Below are 18,174 nucleotides of genomic sequence, written 5' to 3'. Positions count from 1 at the left end.
CTCCTCTTTACCTGCAAAGGTTTGTTGTGAACCTATTTTGCCCTAACACAAAACCAATTAACATGCAGTCATTTCTGTAGCAAATAGCACTAGAGAAGGATCTGACTGACAAAAATCAACTGCTTTTCTGTTGGCAGTCTCTTAGAGGTGACAATTCTGACACAAGTGTATAGAAAGAATCTTAGTTACTCTGCTGCTTTCTCTGACAGGCACCACCTACTTGTTAGAGTTCGAAGATGGAGTTCAACTGTGATACCTTTCTTTGCTTTGAGACTATGGCTAAACTCTTTGTTTCTCTATCTACAAAAAGGAGCTGTCTTTACAGTTCTTACAATCACTTTTGTGAGCACAATGAGAAGCTGGAAAGTGAACTTGCACTTCAGAAGAAAAAGTACTGGTTTTACTATTAGTATGCATTTGTCTGGGGTTCTCTTGTAATATAATAGAAGCTTTTGTCCAAAGTTTAAGCACCTGGGTATCTCTACTAAGCTTTTATGTGAAAGTCTTTCATCTAAATTCAACCTGCTAATGATGGTTCTTCTTCAATAAGGAGAGGGTACTTCAAGTGTGCTGGACAACATAATTGCTCATTGAGCTATGTATGTTCACACAAAGAACTGTCTTGATCAAGCTAAAAATACCACATTCCAGAATGATTCTTTACATCATTAGACTGGAATAGTACACACACACACACATGTCCTATTTACATATATTACATGGAGACTTTTACATTATGAACTCAGATGAGTAAAAAACCCCAAAGTAGGGCAATTTAATAAAGTAAAAAGAAATACTTTTCATTTGCCCCAGTACAATGGAAACTAAAATCTAGTATGGATTGTCTGAATGCCACTGTTTTTTGAATTGCAGGTTTCTTAGGAGATAAAAAGTTTTCAGTGTTTCAAAGAATGTAAAGTGCTGGGTTTTTTTTTAAAACCAGTTATTGCAGGGTCTGATAGATTCAATTGCTAAAGGGCAGAGGATGTATCTCAGAGAATGCAATGAACAGTAGACTAATTCAGTCACAGCAATGCCATTACTCCATGGACAGGGCCCTCAAAGTAGAGACACCATTTTTGAAATCAAATATGTATTGACCCTCACTGCAGAAATGTCAAGCATGCTGTAAACAAGTTCTCAGTACATCACCTGCTTTAGAAACTGCATGAGAAAGACTGGAAAGAAAGCCACTCTGATGACAGTCAGCTCTAAGCTTATTTTGAAGCGTAAGCTACAGATTACAGCCAACACAGATAGGGAGGTGGTCATCAAAAGCAGAAATATCATTTTAGCCTCCCATCATTGACACAAAGAGACTGACACTTCCTGTTGAGTCTAAAAGCAACAATATGCTGGCACTTTCTAAACCACTACCTGTACAATGTGTATGATGTCTGTACTTTGAATGCATCTTTATGCATTATAAAGCACGTGTGTATCAGTATGCTTTGAACTGACAACAATATTCACTGAATGAGTGCACAGTATCTTCAAGAAGGAACAACCTAATTCAAAAAGCTGGTGCAGTGTGAATCTGAGTAGGTGAAGAAAGTGCCACTTTTTGCCTTGACATTGGTGTTGGACTTAATTTTTTTATTGGTTAACATTAAAATGTAATTTTCCATCTGTTTGCAAAGGCTCCTGAACTTACAGCCAAACCTAATGATATCAGCTTCTGTACCAAATGTGACTAAAGTTTTATGTAATGGGAGATAGAAATACTGCAACAGCTTTTAGAGAGGGCATGGCTAAAATGAGTCAAGCCCTGACAGTGGCTATTTAGAGGTCCTATTAAACCACAAATTTATAGAACTCTTAATTCACGTAGACAATTTGGAAAAAGTCTCCTCTCTCAAGCAACTACTATACACCTTTTTTACACCACAAAGCAAAGTGTTAGTGCTCTATTCAGATGGCTGTTATGTCATTCGGATTCTTTCATGGGGAAAATAGCATTTTGACAAAAGATTTATCCAGAACTAAGCAACGACAACTATTTAAACCATTAATTGTGAATATTCCTGAAAACCACCAATGTCTAATTAAACTGAAAGTGCTCAGCACTTCTTAACATCAGATTCATTATCATAATATTGTGAGCAGAAGCCTGGGGAGCTCAGGTGAACGGGGCTATCTTGTTTCAGTGCAGGACCACAAGCAAACCATTTGCTTTCCACACTAAGATCTACAGTATCACAAAGGAGCACAACAAAGTGATCCACTCTGATTTCATGTAAACAGACTGTCCTACGCTTGCCACAATTGTTAAATATTATGCAAAAATGACATAACATATGCTTCCCATTTACAATTCATCTTCCATAGGTCCTTCTTTTCAAGCAAGCAACAAAGGGAAGACATTCACACTAGTATTCTTCCAGTCATTACAAACATGGGAGTAATAACGCACAGCGCACACGTAGCCTGGTAATTGTTAGGTGCTAGCCATTCCCTTCTGTTCCCAATCCACAAATTTGGTAATGTGACATTTCTCAGTGTGGGAGTATGAATCCTCAGCTCAAGCTGTTGAGACACTTCCTGACAGTGCCTCGTAGTTGTACTGAGGCAGTGTATTTCAGAGGAGCCTCAAACCCTCAGATCTCCCTTCTGTAGTTTAGAAGACTGAAATCCTCTGAGACAAAGTTTTTAAAAATGTCCCCCTGGCTCCCAAATCACAGGCACAGATCCATCCTAAAATTCCATTTGAAAGGCATGGAGTCCATTTCCAGGTTTGCCCTGCTGCACTAAAGTCAAAGCAGCCAGGGGTGATTCACATCAGCGAAAGCAGTGGCCTGAAATCATGGCAACAGTCACCAGAAACTGCTTTTAAAAGTTATCCTCCACCATGACAGAAAGCATAAGGCAGACAAAGTGCTAAAAGTTTTTACATTTAGAATGTCTTTGATGAGATATTTTTCTGAGGACTCAGATGACTGTTATTCCAGAAATGAACATCAAACCATACAGTGCAATTCTGCAGATGTCAGTTTAACATCTGTAAAGAGAAAAATCATACTGCAGCTCAAGCAATACTTTAGAAAGCACACTTTAGTTGGTGAAAGGCCACACAGATTATATGTAGAGAAAAGTGTGCTTTACTAATGCATGATACGTCTGAAAGAGTTAATCTCAACACAGACAAGCAAAATGGAGTGGATGATGAATACAGAAAGTATTTGATTAAGCAGCTTACTGAGTGTTGTCAAATGAGGTACAGGAAAAGAAGGGTACCTTTGTGGTAAAGAAGGAAATGTGTTTAAAATGGCTTGAGAAAGGGAGTGTTATCTCAAACAAAGAACATTTTAAACACTAATTAAATTGCTACTGAAGTGACTTTTGAGTTTGGTCTGGTTTTCCTAAGATTGTATTATCATGGACTAAAGCATGAGTTGCCTGTGCAAATGAGGAAGAAGGATGAAAAACAACCAAATAAAATATTTCCTTGAAAATCTGTATTGGCTGTCAGGAGATTTGGCTTGGGCACACAGGAACAGGAAAATGCACATGCTTACTGGGTTTAAAGAGCTGGTGGAGAAGGAACAAACACACCTTAAGCTTTAATGTATCTGCCTTCTGGGACTCCCCCCAACCTATATGTGGTCCAGAGAGGCTCAGACATAGAAAGGTAAGAATGAAATATAAATTGTTTGCTCCAGAAATTGGGAGGAAGCAGTGGAAAAATTTTGACTGTGAGGGGAGCTTTTGCATCAAATCTGCCAGAGCTGAGTCTGGTCGAACGGGCTCACGTAAAAATCATTTTTCTTAGAATTGTATCTTAGCCTGTTGTAAACACTCTCCCAAGAGTAAGAGTTTCCCCTGATCCAGCTAGTTCAGTTCATTAAAGTTTCAGGGCTTTGGGGTCCTTTTACTGTTCCTAAGTACAACTCTAAACACTTGAATTTCTGAGTCTTTCCTTTCCTGGCCACTGTCTTTCATGAGTGTTTTGCTTAGAGTTATTGCCTCTTTCCTGCCCACCTCCCCCATTTAGTTTTCTGAATCTTCCTTGGCCACAGTGTTGTGTTTAGTGTCAATTTATTTTAATTTACTGAACACATCAAACAAGCCCCAGTTTCACTTAGTATTTCATGTTTCTTCAGAGATTTATACCTCCAATCTCTGCTAGATTACTGAGGCAAACAATGAATTCATTTAAGAAAATTACAGTAAATGCTACTGATCCTGTCAATATCACTGTTGCTTCTCAGAGGTTACACTGTTTCACACAGAGACCTCTTGTTCCATGTACTTGAAATAAACATCACTCCAGTTCTCATGATCACTTGCCAATCCTCAATTCATTATCTACCTTCTGGGTTTCTTTCTAAAACTACATAGATTTTTGTAAGTACAGGTGAGTTGTCTGAAGAAAGAAGTTGTGAGTAGGCTGAATTCATGGGCAGGATTATGCATGGCCTGGTAGGTATGTATTAACACACAAGACTTAACACATGCAACATGTGTGAAGGGCAGCAGAAACTCAATTACTTTTGCTTCCAGTGGAGGAATTTTGTGATACACTGACATTTGATATCTCTAGAAAACATTTGGAACAATAAGTTAAGACAATATAAATTAAAGCTTTACAGCATTTTTACTGACAAAATTGAATTTTAGATGCCACCCACCATACATTTCTGGGTTATTTTAATATTATGTGCTTGTGACACATTTCTCTCTGCTGGCACTAAAATGGGCCCAAGACAAACCCATAACAAGTCCAGGTGTGATCTCCCGTTCCCCTCCCTCCTGCAGGGGTCTGGGGAATGTGGGAAAAAGACAAAGAACCCAGGCATCAGAAAGTCTGGTAAAGAAGGGATATGTCCTCCTTTTGTGGTAAACAGGCACATGCATTACCCATGCTTCACTTAGACTAGGTTTATGTCTTTACTTTGCCTATATGGTCACAGCCTGGTGAAATCCCTTTCTGTTGGTTGCCAAACGGCCAAATTGATCCTCAGGCAAATGACAAAAGCAAAGCCAAAGTGTAAACAGTGTGCTGTGCCTTGCCTTGCCTTGACTAAGATCCAGGAAAAGAAGCCATGAGCCTTGCAACTTAATCTTTGCTGTGCCTCAGTTTACCCAGAAGGACGCAAGCTCCTTCATGTAAGCTGCACTGAAACCATGGTCAGCCTCTTTGCATTGTAAAAGCCCAGGAGCAGCCAGACGTGTCTTGCTGGGCAGAGCGACAAAGCCCAGGTGAGCCAAGACCCAGGGAACTGGCCCCTTGCAGCGTAAGTCACTTCCAGATTAAGCACCCGCTTCTCAAACCCAGAGCTCGCAGCAGAGCACTGAAAGAAACAGGCTCTTGTCGAGAGCCTGAACGCTTGGGACAGCCTGTCAACCCTGGGAAGCATCGAGAGTCGCTTGCCGTCGTGCCGTGGCCAGCCCGGCCATTGAGACACTGAAACAACCCTGCCTGAACCAGCGCCTGGGAGCAATCCAAAAGCCATTACTGGCTAATATACAGCAACAGCACCCCCTCCACTTGTGTGGAGCTCCCGTTGCTCTGTGCAACTGGGGTTATATTGCAGCTCTGGAGAGAAATGTAGAGAAATAATATTGTAAGTAATTGGTTATTTTCTATGAAGCCTCTTTGTGGAAGGTTCTGTCTGTCCAAATGCTGCTGTTTTGGCAAGGTTCCTCTTGAGTCTCCCCCTAGTGGACAGATGGCAGATTGTCTTTCCCAGGGTTCTTTTCCCCGGTTTGAATAACACTGTTTAAATTGTTAATATTGCCTATATACTGTACGTATCCATTGTAAATATACTCCAGCTGCACACCGAACCTATCAGTAAGCTTTTGGGCAATCTTTCATATTAACAAATAAGAGTTAACATTTTTATTAATATCGTATTTGGCTTATTAATAACTCATAATTCATATTCATAACAAGTGGCAGAAAGGAACGAGCAAAAATGTAGCAGAAAGAATGTAAGTATAAAAGATGGTGATCTCTCAATAGAACAAAAGATATTACTTTGTGGTGTAACACTGAAAAGAACTGATGTCAGCAAGTTAAGTTGTGTACAAAATAAGCTTTTCAGGGCAAACCCATGAAACTTAGCTCCATTTCATGCTTTTGTGGAGTTGTGGGGGGTAGGGGTAGGCAGCTGAAGCCCTTACATATGTAGTTTGCTCTGGCAAGTGGAGACCCATATCTATCTATATCCTGTTAAATTATTTTTCTTTTCACAGACGTACAAAGGAATACAAAGATGACCCAACCACAACTAGTGCCATCCTTTTTCTACTTAGTCCATTTAATTCAATCCAATATATTCCTGTGAAGCAAAACCACTATTATGGTGAATAATTTCCTGATAGCGCAGGGATGTTTAAATGGGCTCATCTTTTCTAAATGGAGGCTTCACCATCTGTTCTGCCCTTTTATTACAAATGGAGAGGGAACCTAACTCAGTGCATCAGCATGTAAAGCCTGGCATCAGAATGATTTAGATGTATGTGTGTGTTCTTCATGCACCTTGTATGTTTTCTCACATACCAAAAACAAATCAGTGGGAAGACCTGTCTCTTGTAACCAAATAAACTCTCTGATCTAGTGCCTTTATTTCTGTCTCATGGCAGCAGAAATTGATAGCCAGTAGTTTGCATTTTATTAGGACAATTATGACCCTGTTGTTGTCCTGTAGGATTTCTATCTTTATTGGGCTGACATTTTGTGATACCATTTACCTCTCTGCAGAAAATGAGCCTGGATTCCTATTTTTTCTCTCTAGCTGGGCCTACATATGCTTCATCACGCACAGAAATCTTGCAGGAGATGTGATGAGGATGTGTCAGACTGCTGAAAAGCTCTGTCCTTCCTCAAAGGCTGCCATATGATCTCTCTTAGGACCATTTAGAGAAGGAACATATTCTCCTCAGAGGAGCACAGGACCAGAAAGTCCAAAATGCATCACACTGCATCATTTTTACTGCTTTAAATGACAGATACTGCAGTAGGTTAGGAGGTGAGGTACAAGTTACTGCACTTCATACTCTATACCAGGAGACTGATTGCATGCTCAATGCAAACATTAATTCAAAGAAAACCCTCAGGGCCTACCTGTGTTGTAGCCCCTCCCAAGTGCTGGCCAGGGACGATGATTCTTCCAAAGGTTGCCCAAATACCAATCACTCTGGTTCTCCACCAAGCCAAGAACCTGCTGCCCTGGAAATGAGCAAATTGCAAAAAGATCATGAAACAAAAGACAGCCAATTAATGCAAAACAAACATGAAATCTGAAGACAGACAGAGAATATAAAAGAGAAGACAGAAATTCAGGAACTGCTTTCCTTTCATGCATTTGGAAGATGCCTGCTTATGTAATAGACAGCAAGTCTGGCACAGCAAATGCAGCACGGCTCATTTCTTTCCTTCTCCCCTGGCTAGTCTGAGTAATTAAACACTGTGGGAACCTTTGTCATGCTGACGAAAATATATCACCCAGACAAATCTGAATGCTGCTTGATTTTGGAATACAATGATGAAGAATCCTCCTAGTGAGAAGTAAGGTTGGTAAAATGATCATCTAATATGAAGATCTGTTCATAGTCTGATGGAGATAATATAATTGAAGAACAAGGCTCTGTATAACGAATTATTCTGCTCCCATGCACAACTCCCACCCCCCACTTGTTTCAGGAATTTTTTTTTTTCTTAGTCATAATGGAAATTCCTTTTGCTCAGAAAAGTACTGGATTCTAAGAGTTTACATACATAAGAAAGTTGAACTGTTTTAATTTAAGACAGCAATTTAAAAGTCATTTAGGTAAGCCCGTGTGGCATGCTGCACAGAAATGATGATTTCAGTTTTAGATGGATTTATTTTGGTTTAGCTTACATTGATTAGCAGCTGGCTTCAGCTAGAGTAAAACGTGGTTTAAATCAAATGTGTCTAGAAGGTTTGCACTGCTTAAAAATCAACTGAAAAGTGAATGTTTGTATAGATAAGGACTTAATTATCTATCCAGAAATGTGCTGTACAAAATGTAAATAAGAGAAGTGATTGAAATGATGCTCTGGTGACAGAGAATGGAGGGAAGGAGAAAGCTGCCTTTGGACCTAGTCAAAGGGAAGAGAATGGTGTTTTGACAGAGGGACCCACTCAGTGAGGGCACTGAGACTGTGATTGGAAATTATTTTGCAGCCTTTTGAGAAAGCAATTAAGCATCATGCTCTGAAGACACATTTCCCAGCTATACTCATAAAACTGGCTATATGGTCACAGCAAGGCACTGAAAGCATTAAATGATCATTATATTTTGCTTATGTAGAACCACAGCTGTATTTACTAAAATTTCAGTATGGCCTGAGACAAGACTGCGCTGAGATGCAAGATACAAATCCAGAAGTGATTCATTCAATTTTCTAATCAACTAGAAAGGCATTTGGATAGGTCAGGCGAATGTAATACATGTAATACTCTCCTGCTGTAACAGTGGAATGTCAGTAATGCAGTGGAATGTCAGTAACCCTCACATGTGTCTTGTATGCTGTTTCAAAGAGTGTGAGCAGCAGTGAGTGACCGATGCACAGAGCAAATAAATCAGCACATTATGAAAGCATTCAAGGAGTGAACAGAAATCAATCTCGAAATAGCCTTGAGAGATTACCAAGACCACTCCACACTGCTCTTCAGGATCATCCTACTCCATCCTAATCACAAGTCCTCACCAGACCTCATTTTCTAATGACGTCTCTCTTTTGCCATTTATATATATTTAATTTGTTACATTATAAGCCATAACTCATTTTTAAGAAGGTGGAAAACCTGGAGAGCAGAAAGGATCATATAAAAACCACAACATATTTCTCTCCCCACTGGTGCTTCTGAAAACTGGGTGCAATGCACAGGAGAATGAAGGACATGACAAATTACAGAGGCAGATGCATCCTAAGGAACTGATGCTTTGTTCATATGAATAAACTGCAGCTAATCACTGAGCCTGTGAGCCACCAAGACACTAGGCAGCAAATGGGCAACACAAGCTATATATGTTGAGGAAATATGAAAGGGATCTCAAGTGGATGAAACAAGTCTTAGCCAAAGAAGATGGCCGAAGGGTGCAATTAAATTGTTGATTCCATGCTGGAAGACTGGGTGTTCTTTATAACCACACCCTTAAGTTAAGGAAGAATAAAGCACAATAAGAAAGTATCACAGCTAGTAAAGCATAAGGGAAAAAACAAACAAACAAAACAATAAAAAACACAGGTGCAGCTAGGCTGGAATGGATTGGCACAGCTGGTAGGAGAAGAGTGACCCTGCCCATATTCTAAGCACACATTTCACAACTCAGCAGTCCATAGATCCTTCTCTGGATAATACTGCTAATGTCAAAATAAATGTCAGAATTCCATTTGCAAGAGGCAGGCACTGAACTTCCTTACCATGGAACATCAATCTGCTTTTATTATTTTAGACCTATGCATTTCCTAACAAGTAACAGAATTCAGCCCTCAAACACATGAATAATACAAAATGACCAAATCTTGCTGCTTGTTAATTGTTTTCCTCTCCCATTTACAAGTGCAAAACCTCAGTTCTGGTAAAGTAAGCCCTGAAATACTTATTTCTCAGTTATTATTTCTCAGGAAAATATGTTCACACATATTTATTGCAGCTGTATCACTTCCTTCTTCTTTTCTCCTTTATTTTTGAAGACACAAGAACAAAGCTTCCTCTTACCACTATTCCTTCAGGTTTCATATGGATAAAGGCAGAAATTAAGATCATGTAAGCTCTAGGGCTTAGATACGTTGATCAGATAATGCGACTCACATGTGCATCAACTGAGCTGGAATAACTGCCTGTATGTGTTGCTTTAGCTTGTCACAAAGTAAAATGTGTTAGCTAACACATTATGGTTTGCTTTTGCACTGGGCTGGAAATGCACATATTTTCATTTATTGTCCTAGGGTAGAGCAGTTATGCAACTTGTCAGGCAGTTGTAACTCTTGCTGGTTTCTAAAAACCTACTAAGCAGATGTGATGGTTTGCCTCCCAAGCCACCTTGGAGAAAGTTATGAAGATATGTTTTGCATCATCTGTATTTCTGTTTCTCCAGGCTGGAATAGTGTTTCTGTCTCTGCCAAACAAGAATGTATTTTTATTTCCTTTTACATTGTCTCAATGGTCTTGACGTAGGGCAGAAGTGGTGAGGAAACCAGAACTTCAGCTGCATAGCAAATATTAATAGTTCCAAAAAAATGTTTTCATTCTGAATCAGTACAGAAAAAGGGAATTCAGATATATTCTCTAGAAAACTCTTGCCACATATTTTGATTAGAAGACATCAAAATAACCACATCTAAATGTACACCCCACACATTTAAATAATAACAATGAGACACATAATAGACACATTATATATACCATGCATACCACGTAATTCTGTGTATCTGAAAGTTCTAACAAAATAAAATGAGTTTTGCCCTTCCAATTTTGAACAGAAAATGTTTCACTCAAAGATTTCATCAGTTATTTTTCTTTGTATTAATGAATCATTGTGAGAATATCTGTCCAGTGCATATGAGCATTACCAGCTATTTCATTTAGTTATTTACTTTTTGGAATGCATTAGGAAGTTACAGAAATGAGGCTCTGGACAAAGCAATGCATGGTGTTGAGCAGGCACAATGAACACTGCCCTTCCCCACAGTTCTCTGACCATTTATCAGCCTCAAGCTGTCCCTTCTGCATGCCTTTGCTGCTAGGTGCATGCAGTTCTGTGGAAACTTCGCCCTCCCATCATACTGCTATCTGAATTCAGGTTTTCTGAGGAGAAAGTTCCTTCTCACCATGGCCTTTTGTAAAAGGCAAGCATAAGAGAGTTATGCCAGTTACTCTCCCAGCAGATGAGAATATGGTGGCTATCATAATGCATTTGAATCACTAAGCATTCTAAGCTGCCTGTTTCATCCTCGTAAGAGTTGCTGTAACAAAATACCACCACTAACAGCAAAAGCTCTGTCACTGTTTTCTGCTCTGGCCCTGTAGTTATGATTAAGTGCACTCCTTTCACCATGTTACTTCATGCACAAGTTAGCCTATGAAAATGAAGCTGTCTTTCTTACTTATTCATACATCACAGCTAACAGCCAGACAACAGAAAACAAGGCAATGATTCTGGCACAACCACAGTGAAAAATTATCGAGCAGGCAGAATTACAGCTGTATGGCTGGGAATGGAGCTGTGTGCTGCCTGCTTGTGGGAGGAGACCCTTCCAGAAGGCAGCTGCACAGCTACAGCATTTTGCACAATACAGCTCCCTGACAGCTTTTGCATGATGAGAAGAGCCTTTCCTTGCAAAAGCTTAGCTGTCACCGGGAAGAGGTTTCCATGAAAAAATAGATACTTCTGAACCTGATAACTCAATGCCTTCCATTCTGTTTTTACTTCATAGTTTTTTTGGTGGCCAGCAGTGGGTAAAACTTGATCTTCTAATTCAGGCATTGAAGAGGACTCCACATCTTACCTTATCTCCTAGACCTGATACTGACTTCTAGGGTGACCCTGGACAAGTCACCTAACAGCTGCTTGCTTGTATGGGTAAAAATAACTTGTCATCCCTCTCCCGCTTTGCCTGGCTCACATATTGTAAGTCCTCTGAGATAATAAATATGTGCTAGTTTCTACTGAATGCCTCACAGTAGCTGCATGTGGCCAGGCTGGAGCTCCATCCAGCACAGCATTGAGTCTCCAGCAGCAGAGAGTTAGCAGCTGTGTGATATGGAGCACAACAGTGCAGCTGTATGGTGGCACTTCTTAATAGCGGCCTTCCAGCGCCCAGGGACTTGTGGCATATGAAACATTTGAAGAAGTATCAGCTTTTATTTATGTTGAGTCTGGTATCTGCTAGTTTAATTTGGTGCTCAGCACAATCCTGGTGCCTGTGAACAATAATTTCCTAGCCTGCCTTGATTTTTTCCTAGTTTTAAAGAATTACTTCAGCTCTTGCCTTGAGATATTTTGCTATCACAAACAACAATAATAGTATAAAATTATAGTTATTAATCTAGTTTCAACATCATCTTTAGCAGAGGCCTTTTTTTTTTTCCTGTCTGTGTTAGAGGCTCCAGTGGCTTTCACTTGATCTCACTGCAACCTCAGAAAGAGCAACAGGTCCATGGTAAGCACTTTGAGTTGCACTTTCTGAGGTCCTCAGGACATCAGGCTGTTTCTGGAATGGGGGAAAAAAAAGGCATGTTAGAGGGGTGGGAGTGGTGGTTTGACACCTTTTGATTGTCCGTGGTCAAAGGGTGAGCTGGTATCACAAGAGAGAGAGGTTTCAGCACAGCTCTCCTGGTTGTTACACTGCCAAGGTTTAGTTTTGTTTGATACATGCCTCCACAGTGAGAAACAGGTGGAAAGTATTTTTCATCCCTTAAAAACATAAAAAGGAAGCAATTTCTACAGTATGGAGGTTATTAAAGAACAGAACAAAACTTTGTCTTACTACTAATTACTTTAACAGCTGTGGTTTACATCGTTAGGAATTTAACACAGGCTTGAATGCTGGAGCCACAGCCAAGTATGGCCTGAGCAATGCACATCTTTAGTGTAAACGGAAAGAACAGGAGAAGGACTCAACAAGAATTTAAGAGTCAAGCTTGGGCAAAGTGGGACACAGGGAAGAGGGGCAAAGGTACATATTCTGAATGCTGGAACATTTCTAAATTGTCCAGTATCAAGTCTGATGAATGTAGTCAGGACTATACTGGGTTACTTTCTGCAAGACTCAGAGTAAAAATCTTCCACTAACATTCTTTCCTTCTTCTCTCCTGATTTCTTTTTATCTTTTAAAACCCTGCATAAGACACACTTCCTTTGTAAAAAGTGTGAGGCCACATTCTTAGCTGGTGTAAATCTTCATGACTTCAATGAAATCAGTACACTTCTGCTGACTTATTCCAGCCTAAAGTGTTGCACTTCATGTTAAGGCTTGCTTGAGTGACTGATCCTCTATCGTCTTCCAGTCCCTGATTGTACTGGTTCCTGCAAAGTGTGTGGCTTCTAAAATCTTTCACTTCTCCTGCCACATCTCTCATCCTCCTCTTTGGATCACTGTCATGTTCAAGCTTTTCAGCTTCACTGTTGATGCCCTGTGCAATTCTTGCACTGTCTATAGCAATTAATTCTTTCTCCTGCTCCCAAACTCACTCTTCTACTGCCACTTCCTCTCTCATCCCGAAAAAAAGACCCTGTCTTTGCCTGCAATAGATGCCCCAAGTTACCTCTGAGAATATATTTCAAGCACAAAAACCTCTCAGCACTTTCCTCTATGAAGTTTTTAGAAATATTACCATGAACCCAGTGTAAAATATGCACACAACCTTCTGGGCAGCCTGTTCCAGTGTTCTGTCACCCTTACAGTGAAAAAGCTTTTCCTTACATTTACATGGAACCTCCTGTGCTCCAGCTTGCACCCATTGCCCCTTGTCCTATCGTTGGACATCACTGAGCAGAGCCTGGCTCTGTCCTCCTGACAATCACTGTTCACATATTTATAAACATTAATGAGGTCACCCCTCAGTCTCCTCCAAGCTAAAGAACCCCAGGTCCCTCAGCCTTTCCTCCTAAGGGAGATGTTCCACTCCCTTAATTATCTTTGTGGCTCTGCACTAGACTCTTCCAAGCAGTTCCCTATCCTGTATGTACACATACACATGTACGTGTCTGTTATGTATATGAACACATATGGTGGTGACTTTACCATCTCCCCAGGCACTGGAATGGGATGCCCAGGGAGGTGGTGGAGTCATCAGCCCTGGAGGTATTTATAAAGATGTGTGGATGTGGTGCTAAGGGACATGGAATAGTGGTAGTACCTTAGCAGTAATGGTGGGATTGTGAGCTCTAGGCAAGTGGTAGGACTTGATGACCTCAGAGGTCTTTTCCAACCTCAACACTTCTATGATTCTATATACATATACATGCAAAAATACATACAGATATGTGTGCATGTGAATAGAAAAGTATAGGAAAAGCAGTCCCTACTGTGAACTTCTCTTCTACGTGTGGGGAAGTGAAGTTTCAGAGAAGAAAAAGCCATGCACACTAACTTTTTTAGTTAGTATCTTATTTGCATCACATTGCTGTTTCCCAACAGTCATGAGCCCTTCTTAGTGGACTAATTGCTCATTGAGAGAAACTACTGGAGAGTTATTAAGGAGAAACTTGGATAAGAAGGAAGACAAAGAAGAGCTCACTGAAGATACTGGCAGGACTACCTTAGGAGAGAAGAGAATGGCTCCATGGGAGCATCACATTGGACAGCACACTGGCACCAGTAGAGGAAGGAAACAGGTAGTGAATACTTGATAAGAAAGGAGGGAAGATATGTGAAGCACAGGTAGATACAGTAGATCAAGGATGGGAAAAGACAAGATGGGCCAGGCTGACTCAGTGAAGGAAAAAGGAGCTAATGAAAGCACTAGAGGAAGACACTGGCAATGCTCAAGCAAGGATCTGAAGTGATAGTATCAGCTGACTTCTGGAGGTACTCAGAAATGCTGATGGTGATGTGGCCAGGGCAAAAAAAGAAGAGAACTAACTCGGTAAAATTCAGCACAGAACAAAACTTGACAAATGTTTGTAGGTGGTAGGAGGGAGGATTCAAAAGGCACAATCCCATGCAAAAGGTGATCAAAGGGATGAAGCATACAGAACTGGACTGAGGAAGGCTGGGGTAAAGAGCTAAATCTGTGATTTATCTTCATAAGCAAAGATGAAAGAATGGAATCAATAAAAAGAAAAGAAAATATTGGGTTTCCTCAAATTTCTCCTCTCCTCCAAGGAGCTTGTTAGAAAAATGAAAAGGAAGTGAGAAGTCCAGCAGACTACAGCAAAGCTAGCAAATCTATCATTACTGTTTGCAGCACTTTCATCTGCAGAATTTCAGGGAAATGGATTCTCAGCAGCTAGGCACAAGAGAGCAAATGCAGAAACATTTCACTTTGGAACAGGGCTGTTTGAGGTTATCTGCGACAACAGCAAGGCTCTGTGTGTCCATGAGAACAGGGCTCCTGTGCTGCCAGCAACTTACTTTAGAAGATTTTGAAGATGTTATGATTGGGAAACACAGAAAAGTTTTTGTTTATTTTCTCCCTGGCAGGAAAGGATATGCCCACCTCATTGCCAAGAAAAGTGCTCTAGCATGGAGTCAAGGGAATAACGAGCCTGACCAGCAAAATGGTGGTGAAATTGTAAGCTAGACCAGAAGAGATGCTCATACCAGCTTCACACACTGCTAAGCCTGTCCATTCTCACCTCAGGTTTTATATTACTCTCTATAGCAGATGTTCAAGAAGACAAAGTGCAAGGCCCTGCATCTGGGTTGGGCCAATCCTAGGCACAAATACAGGCTGGGTGCAGACTGGGTTGAGAGCAGCTCTGAAGAAAGAGACTTGGGTGTATTGACTGGTGAGAAGCTCACAATGAGCCAGCAGTGCACTCACACAGCTCAGAAGTAGGCTGCATCAAGGGGGTTTTGGCCAGCAGGTCAAGAGAGGTGATTCGACCCCTTTACTCTGCTCTTGTGAGACCCTACACCAAACGCTGTGTCCAGTTCTGGTGTCCCCATCATAAGAGGGACACAGAACTGTTGGAATGAGTCCAAAGGAGGGCCACAAAGATGATCGAAGGGCTGTAATACTTCTGGTATGAAGACAGGCTGAGGGAACTGGGATTGTTCAGCTTGGAGAGAAGATTCCTAAGGAACCTTATAGCTGCATTCCAATACCTGAAGGGATCCTGCAGTAAGGCTGGAGAAGGACTTTGCATAAGGATGTCCAGCAACAGGACAAGGGAGAATGGTTTTAAGGTAAGGGAGAGTAGATTTAGATTGGATCTTAGGAAGAAATTCTTCAGTACAAGGGTGGTAAGACTCTGGAATAGATTGCTCAGGGTGGCTGCAGATACCTCCTGCCCAGGGGTGTTCAAGGCCAGGCTGGAGGAGGCCTTGAGCAGCTGAGTCTAGCTGAGAGGTGCCTGTGTCCATGGCAGGGATGTTGGTGTAGATGATCTCTAAGGTCTCTTCCAACCTAAGCCATCCTGTGATTCTGTGTTCCAGCAGTAGAACAGGGGACTAGGGAGGTTCTTCTACCTCTCTACTCTGCCCTGGTGAGACCACACCTGGAATACTGCATTCAGTTCTGGGCTCCCCAGTTCAAGAAAGGCAGAGAACTGCTAGAGAGAATCCAACGGAGAGCCACAAGGATGATTAGGGGACTTGAGCATCTCCCCTATGAGGAGAGACTGAGAGCCCTGGGGCTGTTTAGTCTGGAGAAGACTGAGAGGGGATCTGATCAATGTCTATAAATATCTGAGGGGTGGGTATTAAGTGGAGGGGGCCAGGCTCTTCTCGGTGGTACACAGTGATAAGACAAGGAACGATGGGTTCAAACTTGAACATAGAAGATTTCACCTCAACACGAGGAGAAACTTCTTTACACAGAGGGTGACGGAGCACTGGAACAGGCTGCCCAGGGAGGTTGTGGAGTCTCCTTCTCTGGAGACTTTCAAAACCCACCTGGATGCATTCCTGTGCAGACTACCCTAAGTGATCCTGCTCTGGCAGGGGGGTTGGACCTGATGATCTCTTGAGGTCCCTTCCAGCCTTTGATATACTGTGAGACTGTGTGACCTGATCTGAACCCCTTCACAGGTGATAGGTATTCTTTCCTACCCAGGCTGTAAGAGCCCAGCAGGATATACTGATAGCTCTGACTACAACTGCACTTTTTTATTCATACCAAAGTCAGCTTTATTCATACCAATGTCAGCTTAAAGATTGTGTTCTCCTATACTGCTTTTTACTCATCATGCTCTTTTTAATTTTTCATTTGCTCAATATAAACTCCCACGCTCTTACAAAAGCAAAAATTTCTCTCTCTAAAAGCAGCAAAACGTCCTTGTGAACAAAGTAAATTCAAATCCACTACTTCTAATACTCAGGCATTGGTCAGAGAGAAATATTTTTAAATGACTCTGCTCAGTTTCAGGAACATACAAGCTATTGGAACCATGCCTTGAATTTGTGCTATGCAGAAATATGTGATCATGAACAAAAAATGCTTTCTTTTGTGCTGCCACAGGTAATGCAATAAAAACTGTTTTGGAAAAGCATGAAAGAGCATGAAAAACTGATTATGCATCATAGCTCTGCTCGTTGTAACTGTACAGCCTGTTGTAACTGTATCAACTTTCCAAAGGAGATAAAGTCCCATTATGCACATTTTTATTGGCACAAACCCCAGGTGTGGAGCTGAGCAGCAGGCTGCAATGTGTGATCAATAATCTAACTCTTACACAATGCCTTTCATTAGTAGATTTTAAGACGGGGAGGCCACCTTATAACAGGAGAAACTGAGGCACAAGGTGTTGGAGTGACATTTCCAAGATCACCTGGGAGGTTCAGTGGTGATCTATGAAGAGATGCTAGGACTAGAGACCCAGAACAGACTGTCCTTTTTCAGTTGCCAGTGTAGTGTCTGAACTCTCACTGCTGGTAATAATTTAAAAATTCCCCTCAGTTAGTCCTTTGAGCAGCTTTTGGATTACTGGGTCCTCTGATGGCTGAGTTTTTCTCACCACATCCCTGGATGCTATGTTTTGCTCTGACACAGATTTCCTTTGGGTACATCTCTTGGGATTCTGGGTATGTCTTTTCACTTTCTTCTTGAAAGTGTCTTGAAAGTCAACTGCTCATTTTAGCTGTACTGATGTAAACCTTAAGCTGCCTCTACTAATTGAACAAACTTAACTCAGATTTACACCCACAGTAACAGAGGTTAGCAGCTGGTGGCTGGTTTCTCACTTTCGTTCTGTATAATGAGGATAATGCCTCTGCTTCACTACACTTCATCAGGACTCTGTAATGGGTGTTTGAGGTTGTTGGAATAGCAAATTGTTGGTTATTAGCAATGAACTAGAGACAGAGAGTAAGAGCTTTCTATTATTCCAGACACTGTTCATGGAAACTGCACAGCTGCCTACTTCATATACTTTTGGTCAGTTATTATTTATAAACAGCAAGACAGTAAACTCCCTTTTTGTTTGAAAGGAATAAATCTTCTAAATTGATGGACACATCAGGATTGTTTGTAAGCAAGAAATCAGTAGAAATGTATCATAAGTACTTTCTCTGAGGATCAGAGATGTGCC

The 18,174-nt window shown here is 41.1% G+C and overlaps 1 protein-coding gene across 3 annotated transcripts in view; it reads right to left on the bottom strand.

Annotated features, from left to right (window-relative positions):
- LARGE1 (LARGE xylosyl- and glucuronyltransferase 1) overlaps positions 1-18,174 on the bottom strand; it is a 189,219-nt gene that overhangs the window by 52,110 nt on the left and 118,935 nt on the right. For all 3 annotated transcript variants that reach the window (XM_054386620.1, XM_054386621.1, XM_054386622.1), the window contains exon 6: positions 7,070-7,174. In XM_054386620.1, the coding sequence (XP_054242595.1) occupies positions 7,070-7,174 (105 nt within the window). The remainder of the gene's footprint in view (positions 1-7,069; positions 7,175-18,174) is intronic.

This window comes from Indicator indicator, chromosome 14 (genome assembly GCF_027791375.1).
Source record: "Indicator indicator isolate 239-I01 chromosome 14, UM_Iind_1.1, whole genome shotgun sequence".
NCBI classification, from domain to species: Eukaryota; Metazoa; Chordata; class Aves; order Piciformes; family Indicatoridae; genus Indicator; species Indicator indicator.
Note: the sequence above shows the minus strand (reverse complement) of the source record. Positions and strands in the feature narration are given on the sequence as shown.